Source organism: Barbus barbus (genome assembly GCF_936440315.1).
Source record: "Barbus barbus genome assembly, chromosome: 22".
NCBI lineage: Eukaryota > Metazoa > Chordata > Actinopteri > Cypriniformes > Cyprinidae > Barbus > Barbus barbus.
In genome coordinates this window covers 2,376,571-2,397,170 of record NC_136750.1, presented here as the reverse complement: position 1 = coordinate 2,397,170, position 20,600 = coordinate 2,376,571, and the positions used below count along the sequence as shown (strand labels likewise).

The following is a 20,600-nucleotide window of genomic DNA, read 5'->3' as shown; positions in this document are numbered from 1 at the left end:
TTCCCTTCCAGCGCTATCGCAACGCTTCCCTTTTCACGCCTGGAGAATTCCCTTCTTTGTAAGATGGAGATATCTGCACCTTTGAGTATTCCTTTAATGACACGGCCGTCTTTGTGTTCCTGCGGCGCACGCCTCTGCCTGCTGTTCGCTGACGTCTTATCTGATTGTTGTGTGTGGCTGCTTCGCTAACAGCGGTCCGTTGGGTAAATTCCCTTTGTTGGCCCACGAATCTAGATTGCACGCATTCGCAACACGTTCCGTCGGTTACAGAACCCTGATGCTTACACATACATGTATGCAAATGCTCACGTGTGAATCACGTGCACACAGATATTTTTACACTTGGAAAAGTGTCTTTGCAGAGAACTCCAGTGCACAATGAATGCTTCTGGAGCTTTGGATTGTTTCTCGCCTCTAAGACTCCTGAGAACCAAGATGAAAATAAAACAAAAAAAGTGTCCTAGATTTGAGCAGAAAGGATAAAGGAGAGAGGAGCAGGAGGAGGGAGAGAGATTAAAGAGCACGCGATGATTCGGCTGTAGTCATGCTGTTTTATTTTTCCGTCGTTCTCCCCTTTTCTCTCTTGGTGGAAGCGTGACATTCTCATTGACATACTCTGGATTAGAGGCCTGCAGATTGCAGATGCAGTTCTACTGCAGGTAACCATGACTTGGTCAGTAATTCCCTATGACACGATTAGCAAACTACTATGAGACTTCAGTCTACAGCAAAGGAGAAAAAAAATTAACATTTCGGCCAACTTTTACTTATTTGTTTCAGTCAAATCCCAACCGACAAATGCTGTTAAACCAATAATTCAACCCAAACTGACAATTCTGTCTTTATTTACTGTCATTATGTCATTGCAAACCCATAGTCCTGGAGAAGAAACATTCATGCAATACTTGATCATTGTGATATTTGTCAAGCTTCAAAAAGGGCAAACAATACCACAAAAGTATGATAGTCTAGTGTTTTTTTCACAGAAAATTTCCTGCAAAACTCATGAAAATGTCCTGAAAATGGATAAATGGAGTGTGGCAAGGAAGATGTTTCTTTTGTGGGCCAAAACATGGAGACTTCCATCGCCCTGAAGCTCCAAATATTCTCAGGTTTCATTCTATGACATAAGATACATTGTACATTTCAATATATTAACATTAGGCCTACTTGGGAAAAAAAATAAAAATAATAATTATATATATATATATATATATATATATACAGTATCCTGCCTTGATTTATTACCTCAGAAAAATCTAGTTAAGGTTGCTCAATATATTTAAGTTTACTCAGAAGTCAATTTATGATATATGTTTGTATGTCTCAGGAGATATTCATTCTCCTGCCAGGCTGTTATTGTAAATAAGAAATTGTTCTGGTTAAATAAAGGTTAAATGAAATTAAATATGAAAACTTGAATATACTAAGTAACGTTAACTAGATTTTTTAAAGGGAAGGAGCAAGATTTTTTGAAGTTCACAAATTGAAATTTACAGTATACATAAGCTTTTACTTTAAATGGAAATGTAGACAAACTTTTTTTTTTTTTTTTTAAATGAACACAAAGAGACACTGAAGTCATGTGACCATGGTACCCTATGCTTTCTTTTTACTTATGTCATCTGTATTTAGGATTCAAAATTCATAAAGTTGTGTTCATTTGTGACGATTATCATGATGAACAAAACCTGTAATAATCATAAAGTTTTGTTGGTCATAGAGCTTACTTTCTACAATAATCCAGAAGCAAATGGAAAAATCATATTACGTATGTGTTTTTTATTGTTTGTTTTGTTGTTGTTGTTTTTTGTCGTGTGAACCAGAGTGATGCTAACTTTAAGGCTGGTGCAGTGTTCTGTTTTCAGAATTAATAATGGTGTGCTGTGCCAGGACTGGCATCAAATGCCTTTGGTTCTCAGTTCAAATCTGTAAAATGGAGAATGACATTTTGCAGCTTTGAAAGCTGAAGTTTGAAAATGATCAGTGAATTATGATTTCAATGTTGGTCTGTTCCACATATGAAGTTTTCACTGGACCTCAGAAGACTTAATATAATGTACAAGTCATATGGACTACAAGCTGTTTTTGATGATCTTTAAAAAGCTAAAATACCCTTACATCAAACAGGTTTGAGGGTAAATAAAAGCAGATTTTTGGCTGTGAACTTAAAGAACAGGAGTACTGCAAATCAGGGACAAAAATAGCGTCTTGCTCTGTTCTTTGCAATTTCATTTTGGGTGAACTATTATTTTAATGTAGCTCTCTCGGCTCGACTTTACTTGAACTTGAAGTAAATGGCTTATGAGTAAACCTTGTTCTTCATGTTTCAATGCTTTTAAGAAGACCACCTTTGATCTTTTAAGAATTTAGGTACAAGGGCAAGATAATACTGTATTTCTGCGAGCTCTAAATTACATTTTTGACTGGTTTGTACAAAACAGAATATTGACAGTGAACAACATCCTTTTGAGACCATTATCATTAAAAACACAAATCTAAATACTCTGATTGTCTGGTCTAATATTTGTATATAATACACATAACCCTGTAACTGACTCTTTAATGTATCTATTCATAATTAAAATAAAGCCCTTTAGGCAATGCGCATTAAGGTTCTGATTACTCCAGCAGGGTTTATTTTGCAATAACGCCTGACTGACCCGTTTAATTAGTCAGGTCTCTATATCCACTGTTGCTTTGGTTTTGGTAGAACGCTGAGTCTGAGAATAACTCTTCTCTCTTTTCTCTCAGTCGCCTCTGGCCCCAGCATTCCCTCAACTCTTTCACAAACATGTCAGCGAACGGAAAGATTCAGAAGGTCAGAGCCAGTAGGGACTGACTCGTGTTGTAGTGCAGCAGGTCTTTGTTCCTCCTCTGCGCCGCTGTTTGGGAGGCTGACTTACTCACTGCTACATCCCAGGGCCATTCCTCATGTCTTACAAATGCATCAGTCTGTGTCAGATCACATTACACTCAGAGACTGACAGCTGGACGTAGGAGATGTCAGTGATGTTCCCTTCCAAAGGGAAGGTAAGACGTACAGAATTTACCCGCGACAAACTGAAAACAAATCTGTTTATTAGAGCTTTCTGGCATCTCTTTGGTTAGCATTACAGTAGATTATATAAACACACTATCAAGCAAAATAAGATGCAAAAGAGAAGTTATTTAGTTGCTGGCGTGCTGTGTGTGAAGCAGCTGATGAGTTTTTGGCGAGTGACCTCGTAAACACAGTTAAAGAGTCCTAAATGAGGATAAAGATTTGGGAGAAAATCATATGTGTCAGATCCTCGACATGTGCATCAGGTTTTAAAGAAACAGCGCTGCTTTTAAAGTGAAACCTGCTGCAGTCTTTGTCATTAATGCAATTCAAAGAACAAAAGAAAAAGAGCTGATTAACTTGTGTTGCTTGAATAAAGATTTCTCTCCACTGGATTCACCACTGACACCCTAGCATGAATAATTTTTTCATTTATTGAGGATGACGATGACGAGGACGATCAACGGCACAAAACATGCCTAACAGCGCGTGCGTGCGAGCGAGCGAGAGACTGTCTGAATGACTGCGTGTCCTCTATCAGGTTAGGTCATATTCATAAAAATGAATACTTTGTGATATTCTAAGAGTAATGTTGTGGTAATATCCTAATAGCCTTTCTATTTTTAAGGGTAATGTACTCCCCCATGGCTCACGTCAGCACTGGTCAATGAATTTATTTCTATAAAGTGAAGCATCAGCAGCTTTTCCCCTGTCGTTTATCCCAGCGATTGCTCCTTACGTCACTAGCTCCGCCCTTGTGCCATTGCTCGTGACCGGAAGAGAAGACGACTCGTTTTGAGGGGGAGGGGAGGTTAACATTTTTGATTAAAGATTACAAAGGCACATGAATTTTAAAAAAATACTGAGGAGCACGGATAAGTTATTTACAATAAACACTACAGTTTTCCATTAAAAAATATGAATTTTTTAAAGGTTCACTTAAATAATATATATACATATATAGATATATGTGTGTGTATGTATATACGTATATATGTGTGTGTGTGTGTGTGTTTGTGTATATATATAATTTTATTTTAATTTTTAATTTTTTTTTCAAAGCCAATTATATTTTAACATAATGGCTTTCAGTTATGGGCTACTGTAATATTGAATGGCTATAATTACAAATTCAGGAAAATTAATATTACTGTATATTCATTGTATACATTATTGTATATTCATGTATCGGTATTACTGGCCTTCATTAATAATAGGCTACTTAGTAAAAAAGATGGCATTAAACACATTTAAATTATACCCTCTTTATGTTGTTTCTACATTAATTTGGAAATGCATTGTGAAATTATGACAATATAATTATATATTAATAATATGCATTTAATCATGATTAATTACAGTTAATTTTAAAATCAATTCATAGCACTAATATTTATTTCTATTTAGATCTGAAAATAATTTCCATTATTTACAAGGGCTGATGTATAGATTTTGTCACTAACACAACGTAATGCTTTCAGTTTTTCTTTTTTTGTTGTTGTTTTTTTGTTATTATTATTTTTTTTTTAATTTTTTTTTTTTATGTATCTGTTTCTCTGTTCAGTTGATGCTGTTGCAGTTCTCTAGTGGCCTTTTCTTTAACGGTGTTTTTTGCTTGTTATTTAGAGCCATTGATAGTTAACTGGTGTCCCATCCGTGTCATTCAGAAAGACTTTCTTCAGTGGTTATTTGAGTGTATTGAACAAAAACGCTCTTATTCTGACAGTGTTAGTCTGAAATGTCTTGAAATATCAAGCCAGATAGACATTTCCTGAAAGAAATATCAGTGCTATCTAGGCAGCAAAAGAATAGCGTTAAAATTTTAGGTATGCTTGAGTTTTTTTGTTTTTTGTCTGTTTGTTTGTTTTTTTCAGAACTGTTGAGAAGCATCTCGCTGCAGCCCACAAGATCCAGGGGGCGTGGTTGGATCCCACCTTACATATACCTAAACCTACCAATCTCCACCCCCTAGATGTGGATCCTAGATGTGCCCTACTTGGAACTGTTATGCTGGTGTCATGATGATCATTTCACGTCTTATTTTCTATCTGCTGTGCGTGAGGATCATCATTCACTCAGACGCCGTCTTTGCAGTAAAATCCGGAAATTAGTTTGCAAATATCATTAATGTTGGCTACATTTTGAATGCAGTTGCATTATATTAATGCAAGTCAATTGGAAATTTTCAAACTTCAATCTTATTTTTTTATAATAATTTTAAAAAATGCAGATTTTGTTATACTTGTATAATAATTTGAAGAAACCTAAGCCTACATTGTGAACTACTGTATATAATATAGATAATAATAATTATTATTAGTAGTATTATGTAATTAATTAATTTACAAATAAATGTATAAATGCTATACACTTACATTGAAGGAGGGAACCAACCCATATCCCATATTGGGACCAAAGTGTACTCTTTGGATAGACACTTTTTACTTGGATTATTAAGCAACCACCCAGAACACCCTGGCAACTACATAGCTATGTTCTAAAAACCACTCAGAACACATTATCAAATACATAACAACATCCTGCCACAGTTTTGCATGAGCAACTACGAGACAATGCAAAACTTGTTAATCTTACAGGTTTGGCACATGTGTGTGCGGCTTCTAAAGTCCCAGATAGCAGAACTGTGGTTATTCACAGCGACACATTTTAGCGGCATTGTTGTTGTGATGATTATGGCTCCTCAGACGCCACCATGACATTAAGTACACAAAAAGGATGAACACACTGCTGCCAAGACCTTCAGGGAAGCTGCCATGATGAGGACAATGGACGTATCATGCAAAATGTTCCTTAAAAAATCGGAAGTGAACTAATTATGCCTTGTTTTTTATACTCCCTCTATTTTTGTATGATTTATGCAGAGTCTTAGCAAGTATTTTTTTTCAGTTAAATCTCATTTCACATGGGACCTAGTGAGCAATTTGTCTGTGCCCCGAATCCCAATGAGGGTGTTTGTGGGAGAGGGTGTAGACTCAGCATGGTAAATAGAAGGAGAGGGGTTTTCGAAAGGTTAGCTGACAATCACTGCCACACACAGCGCCCGGAACGGCAGACAATAAAACAGAAGGTGCAGGAGATATTTTGTTTTGGAGGAGAGCTTGGCTGTAAGTGTCAGGATCGACCCCTAACCCTTACTGCATTAATTATCAAAACACTTCTGTTATTCTAAGAGCTGCCGAATATGAAGTAGGCTGTACTGGAAAAGAAAAACTTTCGATTTGAATATGCCGAATATGCATTCACCTCTATCACCCTCTCGCAGCGGAATGTTTCTAATTAGTCGATATGCATAGTTTTTAAACCTTACCCTCAACTTTGAAGATGCATATTTGCATTTGACAAAGCACAGCTCTTCCAGTCTGAAACTGCTGCATCTAATAATAATAAAAATGCATAATAGCATTTAATGAAAATGCAAATAAACCAAGTATGAAAAAAAAAGATTTGTTTTACATATGTACAAGTTTGCAGAGACATCTATATCTATCTATTAATCAATCAATCAATCAATCAATCAATCAATCAATCAATCAATCAAGCAATCAATCAATCAATCTATCTTAATAATAATAGTAATTATTATTATTATTATTATTTATATCTAAATAGCTTTTCAAATGTTTCAGTTTTTAGGACTTTTTTGCCCCTAATTTTGAGAGAACACATTTTAATAATAAAAAAAAAAAAAAAAAAAAAATATATATATATATATATATATATATATATATATATATATATATATATATATATATATATATATGTGTGTGTGTGTGTGTGTGTGTGTGTGTGTGTGTGTGTGTATGTATGTATGAATGTATGTGTCTTTCCCAACTAGCAGATGTTTAATATTATTAATATAAAAATATTTTTCTAGTTATTTATTTTATAACTAGCAGATGTTTAATATTATTAATATAAAAATATTTTTTGAGGTATGTGCTGTAAAAAAATTTTTTTGAGGTATGTGCTGTAAAAAAAATAAATAAATAAAAATAATTTGGGGAAAGGAAAATAAAGTTAATTATGTATAATACATTTTGTTTATTATGTTTAAGGGTGTTTAGATTGTTTTGCTGGAAAGTAGCCTAATGATTAAGATCAATTAAAATTATAAAATGATTATTAATTCAAATGTGTTTTCAAAATAATTAATTACCCAGAGGAATTAAAATTTTATTTAAAAAAATAGGATAAAAAATGTAATGAGAGAAAAACAATATATATATATTTCCAAAACTCAATAGTCAGAAAAGTCAAAATATCTAAATACCCTTTAAAATGTTTCAGTTATTAAGTTTTTTTCTCAATTTTCAGAGAATGAATTTAGAAATAAATTAGTCTTTCCCCACTTTCAGATCTTTTCAATTATAAATATGTTAGGTATATGCATAATAATAAAAATATGTTGTAAGAATGTTCAAATATTTATTTTATTTTATATATTTATTTATTTTTGCTAGAAAGAGGCCTGTAGTGATTAAGATAAATGTAGTGATAAATGATTAAGGTCAATGATGTTTGTTTTTGTTTTGTTTTTTCTTTCCTGAACTCATCTGTCAGTGGTCAGAAAAGCAGAGTCCCTCCCCAAACGTATGCCATTGGTTCTGTATAAGGTCACTCTGTAAGCAACCTTGTTAAATGTATGCATGAATCGACCTACAAACAGCTTAAATCTATTGTAGTTGTATGTCCACAGTGAACTGGAATAGAAGAAGATATTTTAACATCGATAAATTACCCACTTAACCTTCAAGCTTCAGCTGCATTGAGTTGATGTCTCAACAATAATCATTGAGTCTTTAGACTACCATAGTTCAAACTAACTCTGACGCACACAGGCAACAGCTACAGAGACAGAAAGCTAAAAAAGATACAGAACTCAACTGATCTGATAACCACACTAAAACCCTCAGTGACTCGAAAATCAGCCAAAGGCCTTGCCGAGCGAAAAAGGTCAAAAGGATGGAGATGCTGCGTTGGACAGCTAAGAAACATTCAGAGCTCAAAGATAGCTTGTGCTTCGAAAACAAGAAAAAGGGTGAAGAAGTGCCCTGCTTATGCGCGAGACATCTCTTAACAGCATCTGTCCTCCCGCTCCTCTCCAAGACACCATGCTTGACAGCGAGACCCGACTCTTGCTACGTTTGATCCTCAGATAACCCGCGAGGGGCGGACATGTGAGAGGCATAGCCAGTGGCTTAAAAAATGAAAGGAACCAACTCGGTGCGTTTGACGGTCTTTATCCTCACAGACAAAACACCTTAGATTTACGAGTCTCTGAAGAACCAAAGTCCTGGAGGGTAGACGGCGTGTTCTATTTACACCACTTTCTTGGATCCCGCTTTGAAGAAAATATAATCTGGGCTCGGCGACTTCCAAGCATCAGGCCGATCCTCAGATGTACTTTGTGTGGATGAAAGGAGGTACGGGGAAAAGTGAGCAGCACTAAGCGAACGGTGTTTACGCAACTCCAGCTGTGCTCCGGCTCTGAATCTGATTGGTTCGCCCTGGTTGTGTGGCTGCATATCTTTGCGGCGTAAGGGAAGGATATCGGTGTGACTGATCTCATTTGCAGCCTTCTTTCTTCAGATAATCGCTTCTGTATTGCAGTGTGGGCTACATCTACCTTTGGAGAGGGAAATATTGCAGATTAGGATTCAGGAGTTTTGCCAGAGGGTGACAGGAGGACAAGGGCGAGATGGAAGTTGCGAGACGAGGAGTAGGTGGTTGGGTTTTAACATAGAGGACTAATTACGCTCAGAGCGAAGCGGTAATGCATCTTTAGCCAAGAACTGTCATCTACCTAATCTCTCCATAACCCCACCTCTCACACACTCCGCATACATAACAGCTTGTGCAACAGAGCGCTCCGGTTCCGTATTTATTCATAGGCCCACGTTGTGTGCTGGTTGGTTGATTGATTGATGGCTTTGTTGTTTGGACGCTTGCATGCGCACACGCTCTGGCATTTACAACCAGATGTTGCTGCCTAGAACTTCATCATTTAGACCTTAACTGTGAGCCTCAGGCCGGAATAATCGTCTGTTGGCTGTATTTGCATTCTAAAGCGCATTAATGTACACAACTCGACGGGTCTGTTTACATGCGCAGTAATGTCTTAAAATGAGTCTGAATCCCCATGATTTCCTTGTTAGCTCAGATGAAATTCAGACTGCTCACGTAATTAAATGAGTCGTACTGAATTCAAAACAGGTTTATTTTTTTTTTATTTTAATTTTTTTTAGAACTTACTCTAGTACTAATTTTATTTCACTAATAAATACCAGTGTTTTTTTTTTTTTTTTACACAAACATTAAACAATGCAACATCAATCATGTTCAATGAATTCTGATGAAAAATAAATAAATAAATTAAATTTAGAAAGTAAAAGAATATTTTTAGAATGTAGGAAAATCACCATTTTGCACATTTGAACAGCTACCTTAACGTTTTAACCTAGGAAGAAGGAATCAATGGAGTAATGTTTGCTTAAAAATAAATAAATGAATAAAATAACAGATTTCCTGATCTCATCTGTCATTAATCAAAACACCATAGCACAGTTCAAAACTGAGCTTAAGTCTCCCTTTTTCAAATGGAATGTTGTGCATGGAATTATAGGATTCATTTGTGCAATAAACTAGAACTAGAATATTGGACGTTTTGCTACTGAATATTAATGTGCATGCCATCATTGGGATTGAAGAAAGCTCTAGCATATCCAAAAAAAGAAATTCCATCGACATCCTCAGTAACCTGATGTATTCTTGATACATTTGAATTAAAATGGGGCTTTGAACAAAGTAGACATTTTTAACGCATGTCAAGAATTAATTTGAGTTGAGTTGCTAAGCATCTTCTGAAGGCACTAATGCTAATTAGAGCATTAGAAAGCTTTTTAATATATCAAAACAAGCCACTCCTCAAATACATTAAGCATTTATTTTATCCACATTTCGTTCTGTTGGCTGACAAGATGATGGAAGTAGAATGACTAATTAAGACCATCATAAAGATGCATAATTTCTTCTCACCCTACATTCTTGTATTCGCCCAAGGATAATTGGTATCACATTGTAAAACGCACACATTGTCCCTTTGTATCAGCAAATCCTCGTTAGAAAACAATGCATTGGCTGCTTTCAGCTAATGTATTTGTCACACTGACCATCAAGCTGATGCACTAAGCGTTGCAGGCTTCACTGCACTAAAGCCGTCCTCCTACACACACAGAGAGACATTTATTAAGTTTGCTTTAGTGCGCTTTAAGTGATAACAATCATCATAAATCAGGACACCGCATTTCCCAATAACTGAGCTTGGAGCAAGTGGACACAAGACGTCATTACAATATATAAAGGAAGAGAAACCTCCACTGCACCGAGAACATTTGTAAAGATTTACACATTCATAACATTCAGCAAGTGCTGAAATACTGGATCGTATGATGCAGGCTTTCACATAAGAGGTGAGACAACAGTAAAATACAGAAACAGTTTCTAGGCCGAGCCGGAGTGTTTCCTCACTATACAAACCTCAGCGAAATGGTTTAAAAGTACTGAAAATATTTTATTTATTTATGGCATCATTTGAAATAAGAAAATGCTTTGAAATTGTATATTATGTTTGTTTATCCTCACACTTGTGAGACTATTGCAATATTCCTTTTAAGGTCATGTCTCTTTATTTTATTTATTTATTCATATATTTTTGGAGAGCTGTGCTTAAAATGTGCTAGCCTGAATTAATGTAAATTACTATAAACACACACAGACCCACTCATAACACCACATTCAACCCCCAATGAAGCTTAATTATAAAGTTGATAGTACCCAGATTGATTAGTTAGCTTGTCAATCAAACATAGGAAGGAACGAGAGGAAGCTGTGCGGTAATTTGCCATGAACGTCGGGGAATAATAAATATTCATGTGTGTGCTGAAATTGCGGCTCTCTTCTGGGCTAAAGTGGCTCCGCACTTGAGTGTCTTTGCACCCTTTACATCTGGAAATGGCATGTTTCCCGTTCCTTAACATGAATTATCCCGGGCCAGACTTTATCTTTTGGGAGTCCTTGAAAAGACTGATTTGATAACCTCCTTCTCACCCACTCAAGTGTAACACATTCACATTGGCAGTCTTAATAATTTGGGGCGATGCAGATTTGGATACAAGTGACCATGAACCACAGGTTATTTATTTATTTATTGTTTGTTTGGTGTTTGTTTGATGTTTGTTTGTTCAATTGCTTGTTTGTTTGTTTGTTTGCTTTTAAAGGGACCAAATACTAAATGTGCATTCATTTATTCACCCATTTCAACTAATTTGTTAAAACTGAATTATGCTCTAACAAAGCTGAGTGTCATTGTAAATTCAGAGGTATCTTGGCTGTCTCCCACCAACACCGTGTCCTATTAAAAATAAATGTAGTAACTTTCTCAACACCTTTATCTAAGGAAATCTGTCAGTTTTGGTGCCACTTAGTGGTTAGACAATAATACAATTGTATAAATGTGCTGCAGGGAATTCTTATTTTAGGTTGAAACCCAGAAACTAGTTCCTATTTTAGCACTTTCTGAATTATTATTATTTAAAAAAAAATAAAAAATTGGGGAGGGGGGGGGGGGGGGGGTAGCAACTGATGCTTATAAAATAATTGCACAGTTTGCTACACTTGATTGCATTAATATTTGTTGATTTGCATGATATATATTTACTTTTTTTACTTTGCTTTATTAATTTTCAAAGAGGTCTTACAGTGGAAATAAATATGTGGCAAAGCTTGATCACAGCGTGAACTTATTTTATGAATATGATTATTTTCTGAAAGAAAACAACAAGGGAGACAGATAAATGTACAGCAACTAGAAATCGATTAACTACGTTGGTCTATTGATTATTATATATTTTATGACCTCGAAATTAATTTCCTTCACTGTCTGTGAAAATACAATATTTATCAAAATGCAAAAAGAAAACTACTGTATAAATTTGTTCTGAGATATTTTATTAAAAATGTTGTGTAAATGTATTATATGTAAAAATTTAAGTGTATATGTGAGTGCAATGTATTTTTTATTTGCTTAGTGAATATTCACATGAACATTCATGTTGTGTATTTATGGCAGCACAGAGTTTCCTCTAACTGGAGTCAGAAGCTGCATTTGAATGCAATGAAAACAGACACATGAAGTGAGATTAGGACTGAGATTAAGAGATTAGGGTGTTGGAATGGTTTGGGTGTGTGGCGGCCGGGTGGCTGCTGAGACATCTAAAGCTGCAGGTGTCCTGATGAAGATGTGTGAATAAGGAACGGCTCTCTGACGTCTGACCTGCGTAAGTGTGAGTCTGTGGACAGCTACAGTTTCTCAGCCTCTCTCTCTCATTGGAACTGAGACGGACCCTTTAAAAATCAAGTGACCCCTAAAAATCACCTCATCAGGAAATACAAAATAAAGGACAAGACAGACTGTCAATGAAACCCACACTGTAAAAAAACAAACAAAGTTGAGCCAACTTAAAAATCTGCTGAAGCTGGTTCCCTTAAAATTTTGAGTTTTCTCAATTTATCGTTTCAAGTTTATACAACAAAAAGTTGAGAATCTCCTACAAAAATAAATTGAGAAAATTAAAAAAAACTGCTTAAGATGCTAGCCTTGGCTAAATTTAGGCTTAAATTGTTTAAAAGCTTTTTTTTTTTTTAATTGTGGCATTGCCGTTTACACTGAACAAAATTATAAACGCAACACTTTTGTTTTTGCCCTCATTTTTCATGAGCTGAACTCAAAGATCTAAGACTTTTTCTATGTACACAAAAGGCCTATTTCTCTCAAATATTGTTCACAAATCTGTCTAAATCTGTGTTAGTGAGCACTTCTCCTTTGCCGAGATAATCCATCCACCTCACAGGTGTGACATATCAAGATGCTGATTAGAGAGCATGATTATTGCACAGGTGTGCCTTAGGCTGGCCACAATAAAAGGCCACTCTAAAATGTGCAGTTTTATCACACAGCACAATGCCACAGATGTCGCGTGCGCTCATCTTGACATTTGAGAGAGCGTGCAATTGGCATGCTGACTGCAGGAATGTCCACCAGAGCTGTTGCCCGTGAATTGAATGTTCATTTCTCTACCATAAGCCGTCTCCAAAGGCGTTTCAGACAATTTGGCAGTATATCCAACCGGCCTCACAACCGCAGACCACGTGTAACCACACCAGCCCAGGACCTCCACATCCAGCATCTTCAACTCCAAGATCAAATATATATGTTTTATATTTACTTTCATAATATAAACATGAATTGATGTGTGCGTGTGCATGTGTGTGTGTGTGTGTGTGTGTGTGTGTTTACTTAAAACACACACACACATACATAAAACAATGTATTTCATATATGGATATTTAATATAAATCCATATATTATATTGGGGTGTGGGGATTGTTATTAAGAACTGAGTTTTCAATTAATTTAGCTCATTTAAAGTCAATTTAGTAAAGCCCAGCACAAGTTTTGCAACTAATAACATATAAAGTTGTTTGTTTCCAAATATTTTTTTTTCTTTCTGTGTTTGACCTGAAACTGAGATTTCAAACTGAAACTATTCCCTAAAATGCAGCATATTTCAAACTTATTATAGAGTGGGCGCTTAGTTTTACATAAATAGAAGAGCACACCAATTGAGCTGTGATACAATGTCTGTTGGTTTGTGCTGTAAATTGAATCAGCCGAAAAAAGTGGGCTTAATTCTGAAATTTACAGACTCAATCCATCGCTTTAATGTTCAAATTGGATTAAGCCACATTTGTGTGGTTTGGGCACTCAAATATGTAGGACACATCATAATGTGAAGAGAATTGCAATATTCAGGACTTAATGAAGTCTGCCGCCCACCTGCGATGGCATTATTTCAGTATCCTGATGTGGATTATGCTCTGTGAGAGATTGCTTTGGCTGGCAGCCTATAGCATCTACACAGAGCAGCAGATCTTTGAAGAACTCGGAGACAAATCACCTCATCTCATCAACACAGACAGCAACCAGAACACCATCGCCTTCCTCCCTACGGCAAGGGAAAAAAAAACATGCTTTGAAGGAGTCTTAATTATATAAAATGTCCAATAAATAAATAAAATAAATCATGAAAGATAATAGGATGCAAAAGAACCTCTAGTCTTTACATTACATTTTTTTTTTTTTTTTTAATGCTGTAGTAATTATCCGTGCTTGTGTAGGTGACCTCGGACAGAATCTCATATAGAAACCAGTTTTGGCAAGAAAGTAAAAACAGCGACACTAACATAACCTGATTGGTTGCTAAAGGTTGGTTTGATTGACCCCTTGGTTGGGCCTCCTTTTGCATGAATTACTGCATCAGTGCGGCGTGGCATGGAGCCAATCAGCCTGTGGCACTGCTCAGGTGTAATGGAAGCCCAGGTTGCTTTGATAGCAACCTTCAGGTCATCTGCATTGGTGGGTCTGGTGTCTCTCATCTTCCTCTTGACAATACCCCATAGATTCTCTATGGGGTTCAGGTCAAGCGAGTTTGCTGGCCAATCAAGCACAGTAACACCATGGTCATTGAACCAGCTTTTGGTACCTTTGGCAGTGTGGGCAGGTGCCAAGTCCTGCTGGAAAATGAAATCAGCATCTCCATAAAGCTTGTCAGCAGACGGAAGCATGAAGTGCTCTAAAATCTCCTGGTAGATGGCTGCATTGACTGTGGACTTCAGAAAACACAGTGGACCAACACCAGCAGATGACATGGCAACCCAAATCATCACTGACTGTGGAAACTTCACACTGGACTTCAAGCAACATGGATTCTGTGCCTCTCCACTCTTCCTCCAGACTCTGGGACCTTGATTTCCAAATTAAATGCACAATTTACTTTCATCTGAAAAGAAGACTTTGGACCAATAAGCAACAGTGCAGTTATTTTTCTCCACAGCCCAGGTAAGTCGCTTCTGACATTGTCTCTGGTTCAGAAGTGGCTTGGTAGCCCTTTTCCTGAAGACGTCTGAGCGTGGAGACTCTTGATGCACTGACTCCAGCTTCAGTCCACTCCTTGTGAAGCTCTCCCAAGTGTTTGAATCAGCTTTGCTTGACAGTATTCTCAAGCTTGCGGTCATCCCTGTTGCTTGTGCACCAAATTCTTCCTTCCAGTCAATTTTGCATTTAATATGCTTTGATACAGCACTCTGTAAACAGCCACAGCTTTCAGTAATGACCCTCTGTGACTTACCCTCTTTGTGGAGGGTGTCAATGATTGTCTTCTGGATCATTGCTAAGTCAGCAGTCTTCTCCATTATTGTGGTTTCAAAGAACAAGAGATATATATATATATTATACTGTAGGGATGGACATTAATTGAAACTCAAATGTAAATATTCTAATATTTTGAGATACTGATTTTTGACTTTCATGAGCTGTAAGCTCTAATCATCAAAATAAAAAAAAATAAAAAAAAACTTTTGCAATATTTTATTTTACGTGTAATGAATCTAAAATATATGAAATTTAACTTTTTGAAATAAGTTACAAGACAATGAACTTTCTCACGATATTCAAATTTTTGGAGATGTAGCTTTATTTCCAGTAACATTTCATCATTTTGTAGTTGTTGCAAAATATTTAGTTTATTGCAGCTGCTGTTCATTAATATATTTTGAATTATACACAAATAAAGTTGTTTTATGTGTACATATGTTTATATATTGAAATTGAAAAAGAAGAATACTCTGTATAAATCATAACACATATTACACATATGGTAACTTTTTTATGTTTTTTTTTTTTTGTGTGTGTGTGTATCTCTTATCCTCACTTACCCTCATTTATTTGGTCATTATGACATATAAAATGGAACATATTTTGTAAACATTTTAATATAATAATATATTATATTTTAATATACAGTATTTAAAATTTGTTTTATTGTGACATTTTTTTGTTATAGCAATGGTTAATTGAAACAAACAAACAAATTAATAAATAAATAAATAAATAGTATATATAAAAACCTAACATGCATGATGTTCCATATAGACATATTAGCAGTAGTATAAGCTTTTGTATAACAAACTACCGTTTTAAATGGGTATCTTTTTTTTTAATGTCACTAGTTCTGACTGGAAATCTTGACTTTAGCTCAACTAAAAATAAGTTTCTTTTATCTTGGGTTACTATATTTCTAGCAACTTCCCATTCATTAATAAAACATGCATTATTTTTGTTGGCATTATTATTAACTGTACTCATGCATTCATTGGCATTCTCAAAATTAAGTTTTTTAAGTCATATTTAAGTCATATCTGAAAAATCTAGAAAGATTAAGTGAGTTTAAATCTGCCAATAGGGTAAGAAACATCTTAATTAAGAGAAAACAAGACAATTGTTGTTTTCGAACTGCAGTGAGATATATTTATTTCTTATTTAGGCATTAACTCATTTATAATTTTTTCATAAAAAAAATATTTTTGCATCTCAAGTAAAGGTATCGTGATTTAAGAATGTTTAGACATTTATACTGGAAAACAAGGCAAAAATACAGAGGAAGAACAACACGTTTTTACAGTGAAATAATTTATTACATCATATAAAGTTGTATTATAATTTGGCAGTATAATGAACTGCATTTTTTTTAAGTAATATTAAACACAGAATCAGATAACAAATTTAATTTAATCTCATCAGTTGAGATATTATTAGCCAGACTGATAGCAAGTTTTCTTTCATTTAATGTCATTATTCTGTCTCATTTAATCAACCTTGCCTCATTATTGCCGGCTGTGTGCATGACTTTGAATTAATGAGACTGTAATCTTAATGAATAATCAGACTCATTATAAACACTGCGAGATGCCTATCAGTCTTGTTAGATTATTTCTTAGGTAGATTCTTGGGTAGATTGTCTCCTCACAGTGGGAAAACTCACAGAGAATAATTTAATTTCTCACTTCAAATCTCCATTCACACATTTATAAGGAAGGCTTTTCTGTCGTCTGAAGTGACACGTGTGAGTAATTTTTTGTGTGAACTATTGGCACTGCACTGAGAACCAAAAGTGTCAAAAAGAGTCAAACGCAGCCTAAATGACACATTGACAACACCTAAAACACATAAACAAAGAGTCAAGACTCCTCTAAGATTTCCTCATCTTCATGACCCATGTATCCTACAGGAGCAGATGTTTGTCCTGTACCCTCTGCATGCTTTGAGGAATCAGGGAGGAATCATGTGCCACACCAAACCCTTCCCCATTCCAGGCTCCAAGAGTGAGATTCAGCAGATTTCGGTGAGGAGATATTTCATTGATTTTATATTGTAAAGTGAGATGACTTATTGACTCCAGAGATTTCATTCTCCCAGAGCTGGCTTAGCTTGTTGGCCAAGAATCAAAGCCATTTCTTAATTTCTTTATATTTGGTTGCTGCTTTATATATATATATATATATATATATATATATATATATATATATATATATGAGCAAGTTATGTGGATTATGTTTCTGTGGATCTTGATTTGTGGTGACACTTCAAAGTACATCTTGAGTTTTAAGCTCCACAGCAAAAATTATGTTTTAATCTGTATTTTGTCCTTGCTTTCCAGTATGCATTAAAAATACAAACAAACAAAAAAACATTTGATCAATAAGATTTTAAATAAGATTTGATTTTGGATTTTGATTATATCTTGATTTTATAGCTTTTTTATATATATATATATATATATATATATATATATATATATATATATATATATATATATATATATATATATATATATATATATATATATATATATATATATATATATTATGCATAAATTTAACAAAAATGTAAGGAAGTTTACATGTTACAACAATACATAACCATTAATAATTAACAAATAATCAATTAAAACCAATGGGGTGATGAAAATAAACTTAATTTAGTTTATCTTGCACAATTTTGATTAGAATAAGTTAATTAAATGGGTTAATTAATGGGTAGATGTTTTGACTGGGGAATAAACAATTTAAAACATAAACATTTTTTTTTTGTTTTTTTTTATTAATTAATTTATTTTTTATTTAATTTTTTACATGCAAAAAAAAAAAAAAATGCTTTTCGTACTTAGTGTTTTTGTCTTGTTTTCCAGTACAAATATCTAAAGATTCCTAAATCAAGATACATTTGCTTGAGAAGCAAAGTGACTTGAAGCCTGAAAGTCTAAAAAAAATCATCAAAATGAAACATTGTTCTCCCTTAAAAAAAGAAAAGAAAAAAAAATCTGGGGTGAGAAAATAATCCTGGTTTCCTTCTGTGTGTATACTTATACTATATATATAAATAATCTAATACCCAATTCCTTTTGATAAATGCATACATTTTTGAGAAAGCAAAACTTACTATTTTAGTTTTTCAGGTAAAAGAAAATATGCAGGTTAATGTTCTTAAACAGCATCCACAGATAACTTAATTCACATCATCCATGCATTTCAATACAGGTTAAACTTGCACTGGAAAGCTGAAACCTGAACCATGTGTTCTGAACAAATGAGCTGCTGTATTCAGTGTTTAGTCCGTTTAGATGGGGTCAGTATTTATTCATTTGTTAAATGGTTTATTTCTTTATACTTGAGATTTGTGTAAAATGTGAGTTAAAAAATATAATTTATATTTTATTTTTCCATTGACATTTGCTCTGACCTTTAGCAGTAAATAGAAAAAAAAATTGTGCTTGTAAATGCCTTTTCCGCATGTGAAATTGAGGCTTGAATGTTTCTTGTAGAGTCTAATATTGTTGCTGATGCCTTATCTATCAATAACAGATACATTTCAATGTCTTAATCAGTGTAATTTTAGCATAATTTATATATATATATATATATATATATATATATATATAAATAAATTGTATTTTTAATAAATTTTGTTGTGTGTTTTTGTTACTTGTATTATTTTTTATGTAGTTTTTGGTCATTTTTATTTCAGTTTTAGTTTTATTTATTTCAGTATGTGAAGTTAACGTATAAATTAAAATTAGACATTTTATTTTATTTCAGTTAAATTGTATTACATTTCTATATTTTTTTAAAAATTCTAATATATTTCTTATTTTTATTACATTATATAAAATATATATTTTTTATTGTATTTAAATATGTTTATGGTTTTAGTTTTAATTAATGATAATAACCCTGGTCTGCATTAAAATGAGAACAAATCAAATCCTAAAATGTGCATCACAAGCTGTTAAGGTCAAGCTTATATAATCAGCTTTTGTCAGTTGCATGCAAACTGGAATTATGTATATCGTTTTCTGGTGTTTAGGAATAACAACTCATCTTGGTGACTTGGTGGGATGGTTTCTGAACACCAAACATTCTTTGTCGATGTGTAAATGTGGGCGAGTGTCTGTTAATGTATTCATGTATCTCAAGTCAGAAGGTTCAAGCAAGTCGTTTTTACAGCTTAGTAATAAATGGTCCTTTTGGACTGGAGAAGATTTTTTTAAGTTACAGTATGTTGTCCCAGTATATCAAACTCTTTTCTTTAAAAAAATAAAATCAATGGACACTGGATTGTTGATCCCATGAGCCGTTTCACGCCCCCGGTGTGTTTTATGCAGGATAAATGGCTGCTTCACTCGGTCCTGATGCTGGTGCAGTCGTGGATGGAACCCCTGATCTATCTGCAAACTACTCTTAATCGTTACGATGATGCCCCTGACGCTCTGCTGAACAAGACCAAGTGGGTGTCTGATAAACTGCTCAGCCTCGAGCAGGGGGTGGTGGTCCTCATCCGCAAGGTAAATCAATAATAACAGCGTCTCACTGTGCAGCCGAGCTGGGCAGCATTTCACTCCGCTTTCTCCGCAGATGTTGGATGAAGGGATTCTGACGCCGTCCATCTTCGAGCACACGCTGACCCCATATGATGAACCGTCCCCAGAGATCCCGGAGTCCGTCCTCAGGGACTACAACCTTCTCATCTGCTTCAAGAAGGACGCCCACAAGATAGAGACCTTCCTAAAGCTACTCAAGTGCCGTCAGAGCAACAAGCTCAGCTGTCTTTCCTACTAAACATGCATCTTGTATAAAAAAAAAGCTTTATTTTGAAGAATCGAAAGCGCGTGAATTGGCAGTAGTTACCCTAGTTATGTGAGATCCCTTAGTGAGAGCCAGAAATGGCTTCATTTAGTGTAACGTGAAGGGAACAGATGAAGATTCACACAAACATCTGCACTATTGATTTCCTCCTTTCTCTTCCGAACTTGAGTTTGTATGCGATACAGACTCCACATAGTCTTTCAATGTCTCTCCAGGTCTCTGGTGTGTTGGGAGGCATGTTTATTTCTTATAGTGGAGATGGTTTCACCTTTGTATTAGTTAGATGAAAAAGCTCTGGATACAGAAATATGCTAATGAAGCCACAAAGTAATTAATTGTAAATGTTTCCAGTGTGTGTGTGTGTGTGTGTGTGTGGGCTGAGGGATTTGTTCTAAAAGCTTTACTTTATGGATGAACATGGTGGAAATTTACATGAGAT

At 34.8% G+C, this 20,600-nt stretch overlaps 1 protein-coding gene across 1 annotated transcript in view; it reads left to right on the top strand.

Annotated features, from left to right (window-relative positions):
* Positions 1–20,134, top strand: part of LOC306888248 (somatolactin-like) — a gene marked incomplete at both ends in the record, with an annotated part of 32,841 nt that extends 12,707 nt beyond the window's left edge. The window contains 5 exons of the mRNA XM_079446448.1: positions 2,755–2,821; positions 14,026–14,132; positions 17,248–17,361; positions 19,681–19,860; positions 19,931–20,134. Coding sequence (XP_079302574.1) covers positions 2,755–2,821; positions 14,026–14,132; positions 17,248–17,361; positions 19,681–19,860; positions 19,931–20,134 — 672 coding nt within the window. The remainder of the gene's footprint in view (positions 1–2,754; positions 2,822–14,025; positions 14,133–17,247; positions 17,362–19,680; positions 19,861–19,930) is intronic.
* Positions 20,135–20,600: the final 466 nt, after the last annotated feature.